Source organism: Cynoglossus semilaevis, chromosome 14 (assembly GCF_000523025.1).
Source record: "Cynoglossus semilaevis isolate Cse_v1.0 chromosome 14, Cse_v1.0, whole genome shotgun sequence".
Lineage (NCBI taxonomy): Eukaryota > Metazoa > Chordata > Actinopteri > Pleuronectiformes > Cynoglossidae > Cynoglossus > Cynoglossus semilaevis.
Window position 1 is genome coordinate 19,092,351 of NC_024320.1, and position 7,962 is coordinate 19,100,312.

Consider the following 7,962-nt stretch of genomic DNA (forward strand, 5'->3'; position numbering starts at 1 on the left):
GCCGTGTCGGTATGTTAATGAGTTAGCTGTGAATTATTCATTGCTGTTGTATCTGGTGATCTCTTATATTATTATCCACAGAGATATTCTTTTGGCTACGATGGCTATGTCTTTATAGGAAAAGCACTGACACAAATATCATCTCCACCTTCAGTGTATCCCAAATAAATAATGAGTGTGGTACAATAGTTTGTAAATTAGTTCAGAAAGATAAGATGGTTGTGACTACAGTATCACAGGTCATAGAATGCTGGTGGAACACAGTCTAGCTCTGAATACTCTGTAAACGGGTAATAAGATATTTCCATTAACTTTATATATATGTACATAAACAGTACATGTATGTGTATGTATATATATATGTCAGATTTAAATGTCAGAATTTACCTAAACATATTCAACTAATTTTAAAAGATTATTTGAAGCAAAAATGCAGCTTTTTTTATTTTTATGCATCAGATAGTGAATAATTGATATTCTGCTGCTACATTGTCAGAGGATTATAGAACCAGTTGCTATGTGAGTCGCTTTGGATTAAAAGTGTCTGCCTAAATTCTAAATTTAGATTGCTGTTGCAGTACTACTCTAGGGAAGACAGGGGGAGCTATATAATCTTTCATCTAAACAGTAGCAGAAAAGCCATGATAGATAGATAGAACCGCACGACAAAGACAGTATTGTCATTACATTGCTGAATTATCCCAACACTATTGCACATCAACGATGAACGATAAAGATAACAGTATTGAACATTAGAGGCCATAGAATTAGTAACAGAACAGGACAAAATAGTTACACTGTCACATGCTTTCACTGCACTGGTAACGTGCTTTGCATTCATTTTACAGTTTAAACCAAGTGTCGTAACCTCTGTTACAGCCTGCACACACACACAAAACAACAACCATGGGGACAGGACCAACTAATGATGGACCGTGTACCTGGGATTGTGTCCATGTGGGTGTGTATGTGTATGTGTATCCGTTTCCTTTATGGGTGTGTGCAAGCAGGAGGAACGTTCGATGGGTGCCTCTCTGTAGTACAGTAAACAAAGGTGACGATGCAAACAGGGTGCCATGCTTGCACTCACACGGTGTGAGAGAGAGAAAGCGAGCGAGCAAATATTTAGTTTTTAATTGTGAGACCACACACAGCCTGAACTAACCTAGTCTTCTGTCAAAGGAACCCGATATAATACACAACCTGCTCCCTGTCACCACTGTATGGTGTATTTCCTCACTCTCCTCAACAACAAAAGTGAAAACATTATAAACCAAAGCTACGAGTAGCCAACAAGTGGCTAGTCGTTGTAGCTCAGAAACAGTTGCTTCGTAGCAGCCAGACTGACAGCCTTGTTACGTTGTAATACATTTATACCAACACCAACTGTACCAGCTAGGGCTAAAAACGCTACCTCTGCTAGCCTACCTCACCTGAAACGGCTTGCTGAGCACCGGGTCTGCGAACGGGTTGCTGTCGAAATCCATTCTCGTTGAAGTCCTATCCAGCCCGCTGTGTCCAGGTCAACAGTTTGACAACAGTGAGCGCAGTGTGGTTATGGGGTGGACACGCAGCAGATGACACGGTCGGAGGTGAAGCAAAGTATAGATTAGAGTTCGTAGAGAGTCACTGCGTAAGATTGGCCACCACCAGCAGCGCTAACGTGACCCAACCAGGCGGAAGTAAAGAATCATCACATCCTGTTGTCAAACAAATATATTACTCTGCGTAATAAAAAAATACTTTGAATACAAGCTTTATATGTTGTTTATCTTTTCAAATGGTTACGTTAAGTAATATTGATAGGTTATACTATGAGAATGCAAAGGTTTAATTAGTTTACACAATTTTATTCTGTTTTCTAAAAAGCTCTTCAAACAAGGGGAATTGCGAAACACCATGCATCACGTGACAAATGTAGAACATCTAGTGAACGGAAAGTAAACAATGTGACTATCTAAATACGCGAACACAGGAAATATGAGGTTTTATTTTTGCATCATATCTCCCTTTTTTGCCTTTATGTTTTTTAATTAAATAAGGGAATATCCGGGTATTTAGTCTGGTCCTCTTCTTATGGGATTAAGGTCTCTGGTTGAACTTTATATGTGGAGTTAATATGGTCTCTGTGTGTGCGAGTGGCTGTGAGTTTTGTTTGTCTACCAACTGTGAACCGACTGGCACCTTATCAAGGATACACTGACTATGTCTATTGTCAGCTGGGATTGGTTCCATGTTGTCCGGCGATACTGGCGAGATTAAATGAGAGCGGATTAGTAAATTAATGAAACGGGCAGTGTATCAAAAGTGTCTCATATGTAAGGTGTATGAATATTCGGAATAAAATATATTAAGAATAAAAAAGCACGAAAGGTCGTTCTTCTCCTAATTAGCCCTGACGACATCACAGAGAATACCGCTGGATACAGTGTAAGACACAATGGTGCCGTTGTTTTGTGAGGTTACGGAGTGAACTATTACTGTATATACAGCATGTGATATTCTGTGTTCTCCTACTATAAATACAACCATTTCAAACACAGGGTATGTGCAGTTACTTTATATGATGACTTACAAAAAACGAAACTGAAAAAAAAAAAATCACACGTCTTCATTCTGTGTCAATATTTTATTGTGGTGATCTTGAAAAAAAGTATAAAATGGTATAACAATGATTTTAAAAACGTGGTTTGCAATTTGCATTCAATACATAGTTTTGTACAAAAAAATCGTTGATGATCAAAAAGCTGTTTAAAACAAAGATTCTAATTATTTAAGTCCAACATTGGAATGGAGCCTATTGCGCTCAGTTTCTACGATTATTTACGTGCTGCTCTGACGTATGACACAAGTAGTGTTGTAAGTATACACTCTAGTATAAAGTATAAGTAGGAACTATTTAACTTTAGAGCATCGTGGGCGTGGTCCAATAAATTCTACTTAAAATACGCTACGTGAAAACGTTGTTGCCACAGCGACACAGCGGTTCGTATATTCTGGACCATAGATCTCCATTGAGCAACTGAGAACTATCGTCACAAACCAATAGATCGTCTTTTCTAGTTCTTACAGCTCTAAGGCATCTGCGCGGCCGAAGCCCTGTCATGTGACACCAGCTTTTCCTAACTTACACTTCCGCTACAGCGTGTCCAAAAGTTGGGTGAAGTTAGTCTTAGCCGAGCATTAAAAGCCATATAATTCCTCGCGTTTATGAAGAGTTCTTAGCTTAAAAGTGCGGTGGAAAGAACACAACTAATCGAGCATGTCGACGGGGCCTCTGTACAATGACCAGGGTGGAGCGGACACCGCGGTGGAAGCGGGGCAGGAGAGCACCCCGACTACCTCCAGCGCCGGAGCTGCCTTTGGACTCTTCAGCACCGACTTCAAAAAGTAAGACAGCCTGGCGTTTTTATATCACCTACTGCTCCGTCGTCTGTAACAAACCTAAGAGTGTTCTTAACAACTTTCCAAAGCTTTAAACTAGTGTAGCCTACTTAAGAAAGAGGCTAGAAAGAACGTAGCATCACAATAAGTCGGTGATGTGTAAAATTAGCAGTTCGTAATAGGACAGCATCAAACTACTACATGGACCAAGTCTGTCACAACCTGCTGCTCTGAAAGCCAATGGTCAGCAGTCACACAAACCCGCGACACTCACTATTTTTCAGTGGGAGCACACAGCTGACCTTCGAGTTTGTTTAGTCTGGGACGACTGTTGACATCGACTTGCAGAGTACGTTCAATATTTCTCACACCAAGTAGAAATTTGCGGTGTTTACACTGCACTGTAGTCAACACAGATGGGACTGACTCGATTTAACGTTTTACTTTGTGCTTTTATAACGACATCCAAGTGTTAAATACTCGAATACATGTCTGGTTATAATTATTAACTTAATATTTGTTAAGTTAACTGTAAGTACTGTCTACTGCATTGTTTATCTCTTAGAATGGGACCATTTATATAAATATTAGGCATTTACTCTATATATGACATTACAAAAATGTCCTATGTTTTTGAGACTTACTTTTTAAACCAGCCGACATCCAGCCAGTCAACTTTCACGGCACCAGTTGTTACCAGATGCCCTTGACCAGTTCTTAATGAGATGACTGTATGCAATGTTGATTGATTGTAGTGGAACCAGTTTAGGACAGGCTCCACCTTTGGACTGAGGTAGAAGGTAGATGGTTCGCTCATTGTAAATGTGTACACTAGTGTGTGATGACATCATTAGCCCCACTTTTGGACATGTGTGTGCACACGTGTGTTTTTTTTAATTCAGATTCTTACTGTATGGTATATTTGTGAATGCCTTAGAAAACAAACACCATCCAATCCATCGAAGGAAACTAAAGACTCTTACAATATGTGCAATTTTTAACATATTGAAAACAAAATGAGGAAAGATGCAAAAATAATGCAACACAATGGAAACATAATAGATGTGGCAGATGCAGTTTCATCACTGCTGTCCAAAAAGGTTCATCTTGTCAGAATGCTGACTTGACATTGAAGTACAGGGACTTCTTCTTAGCCTGTGATTAGAAACATTGTTTTTAAATTAATGTTGAACAGAAAGTGCTAATTGTGAGGAAAGCTTATCATTAAATGCAATGAGATTGTTTTCTTTTTTATGCCCAAAACTGTTACAAGTTGGCCTGTGGTTAGGTGACGGTCACGCAGGTAATGTCTGAACTGTTTGCTTTCTTGTGACTTGTTGAAGAGAATTATAATAAATATACAATAACCCAAGTGGTGCATTGCATTGTTAAACAAAAGAGTGTGTAAGTGTTTTATGGCCTTAGAAAACCATAGTTAAAGGTTTCATCAAGGGTCCAGTAATTGAAAACTCAACACATTCTGAAGAATTTAAACCTGAAGAAATTAAATATTTACATGATACTTGTGTACCGTCATGGGTCTCCCCGTTGGTTTATGCTGATGGAGCTGTGACGATTTAACATGATTTGATGCGCAATTCAAAACAAATTGTTTTTAAACACCTTTTAGAGTACCAGTATTTCAGAGACCTCCATGGCTTAACCTTTAGTTTGCACTCACTTTGTTTAATCACCTGACATATGAAGGAGAAGTTATTGACTTCTACATGCACACATTTGCATGTGTTGGCTTTTGCAGATAACAATATCTGCAATACCAGATTACATTTGGGCCAGAAAAATTAATGTTTAAAGGATGAGAACAGTTTTAGGCCACATTGCTACATGGTTTGAATCTTAAAGATTACATATGACGGCAGTGATATGAATGAAGAAATGACTTTAATCATTGAATGAAGAAATGAATTATACACAGAAATATGTACATGCTGTGCTATTTTATGTAGTCACTATTTTCATTTTTAAAATTATGTTTAGAAACACAAAACTGTCTGCATCATAGTTGAATCTTTTAATGTGCTTGGAGTTCAATCTGTGAAACACTAGATGGCAGCCCTTCATTAAATATGTTTTAATCCTTTATTTCCTACATGGGTACACCGTTCTCAAGGAACTCAAAGTAGCAGACCAAGATGCAGTGTTAGAAAATGAATATCTTATAGACGTTTATTTCGCGTGGTGTGAATTTTTACCATATTTGGATGACGTTTACCAACAGACAGGGCAGCCTGGGCTCTAAGCTGCCTCACATGGTCAACTGGCCCTTATTGCTGGGTTATGTGTTTTTTGTCCTTAAGAGACTAGAGAAAAGAGAATACCAGTGAAGCATGAATGATGCTTTTGTTCGACACAACACCCAGTTCTGTGTTCTGTGTGTTCTCATCCATATGATATGACACTAGAAGTATCTCATGATGGTTGGTGATTTGTGCTTTGTGTTTCTATTTTAGCGTTTAGGAATATTTGTTGATTAAAATGGGAGGTAGCCTTTTTTTTTGTAGTTGAAATTCTAGTCTGCCCTCCTTTAAATTGTCCTGAAATGGCATCCTGAAATGCCTCGTCAACACAAAGACCATTTACGTTCCTGAAATGCCTCGTCAACACAAAGACCTGGTCAGTTTGACCTAAAGGTCAATGCCAGTTATGGTTTTAAATATTTTAGTTCAGCATGTAGTAATCTGTGATCAAGGCGTAGCAATATCTCCATAGTTGAGGGAGAATGTTAATACTAAGGCACAGATAAAATGTACCCTTACCAAAAACACACGTTATTTTACTTAGAATTTTTAAAGCCATGCAGCCCGTGCTGACAGCAGAGCTTCATTGAGTTTTAATGGTTGACCATTATCTTTTCCTATTATTATTTATCCACCCACGGGAACTTGACTGGTTGTCTTCAACCTAGAGAAAGTTATTTTCACTTGTGCACATGCTTGTTAGATAAACCACAAGCTCGTCTCTCTGTTGTTCTTTGGCATCCATCAGTTAACCACTGCCTTATTTAGCATTTTTAAATGCAGCTTTCAAGTTCATCTCTGATTTCTGGATGCATCAATGACAATCAATGCCTTCTTACCCTCATCCAAGCCCACCCACCTATCACCTCCATTAACTCACACTCCCACTCATCCATTCATTCATTCATTCATTCATTCATCCATCCAACCATGATATCCACGGTATGATACTATATACCAAGTGTTGGGACCTTATATGTCGAATTAGATATCCACGATATGATACTATATACCATGAAGTGTTGGGACCTTATATGTCGAATTAATTCAGTCAGACTGTGGCACGGTGACCCTTACAGGACCATCTTGTCATTCTGCTGTGAAATTGGCCATTGTGTGAAAAAGCATAAACTTCACTGTGTTTCCATGTATCAGCATTTACACTCCGATCACAAGTTTAAAAGTAACGTGACTTGTATGATGATCACATGATCTGCAAAGTTTAAAAGTAACGTGACTTGTATGACTGACTAATAATGTTGTCAATCTTGTGTTGGAATGTCCATCTGTCAGATACAAACAATGCAGAACACAACATTTTGAATTTGAGACCATGGGAATTTTACTGACTTTATAAACTTAAGCATAAGCAGCCATTGTTGTTGAAGTACTTGTATCATCTTACTATGTTTTGGATAATGCAGTAAAGCAGTAGTGTCAAAGGCAGTCACTCAAGGGGCCACAACTTAAAACCTAGTCTAAGTTGTACACCGAACAGGATCAACATTTGTAGAACTGAAATTAAGAATTTGATTGCAACGTTAAAATATACGTATATATATATATATATATAAAAAGCCGCAGTAATTTTAACTGTACATTTGATCAGAATTGGAATTTGAGAAGAAAAATTGTGTGATACGCACTGTGTATTTGTTACTCATCATTTGACCATTGCATTTAACCTATCTAGGACACATTAGTACAAACTTCAAGATAACCATACGCATGCAAGGTTCTGGTTGGCCATATAAAATGACGTGATGGGCCAGATTTGGCCCGCAGACCTCGAGTTTGACACATGTTGTAAAGTCCTCATCAGATTTACACCAAGACAAAAGTTATATAAACAAGTGTAAAGTCCTCATCAAATTCACACCAAGACAAAAGTTATATAAACAAGTTGTGAAAGTGAATTCTAGCCAACATTTCCCATGATGAATACAATGTTCCATGTTCCAGGGTGATTTCCTGGATTCTGTCCTGTTGACTGTGGCAGTCACACATGCCAATGCCTGGGCTGTCATTAGAGTTGAGCTGAAGTGGATTATAGAACAGTGGGGCTGACAAAAAGTACCCCTGTGTTTACCAACCTAGCAGTGCAGATAAGGCCTTCCTTTTCCCCTGAAGGGAAGTGACCACAGCACTCGCATTCAGACAATCTGAGTCACACCAACATGCCTGAGGGCTGGTAAATAAAAACCGGCACAATAAGGCAGTAGTCACAGGTTAATGTGAATGGATTAAAGCTGAAGAGTCTTTGGATTAAGATCTGAGAGTCCAAAAACTGCATGGGTTTGAGCAGGAGAAGAAAAGGCTT

At 38.6% G+C, this 7,962-nt stretch overlaps 1 protein-coding gene across 1 annotated transcript in view; it reads left to right on the forward strand.

Moving 5' to 3' along the window:
* Nucleotides 1–3,117: 3,117 nt before the first annotated feature.
* Nucleotides 3,118–7,962, forward strand: part of ap3b1a (adaptor related protein complex 3 subunit beta 1a) — a 51,250-nt gene continuing 46,405 nt past the window's right edge. Inside the window, exon 1 of the mRNA XM_008325697.2 lies at nucleotides 3,118–3,390. Within this exon, the coding sequence (XP_008323919.1) occupies nucleotides 3,263–3,390 (128 nt within the window). The 5' untranslated portion in view covers nucleotides 3,118–3,262. The remainder of the gene's footprint in view (nucleotides 3,391–7,962) is intronic.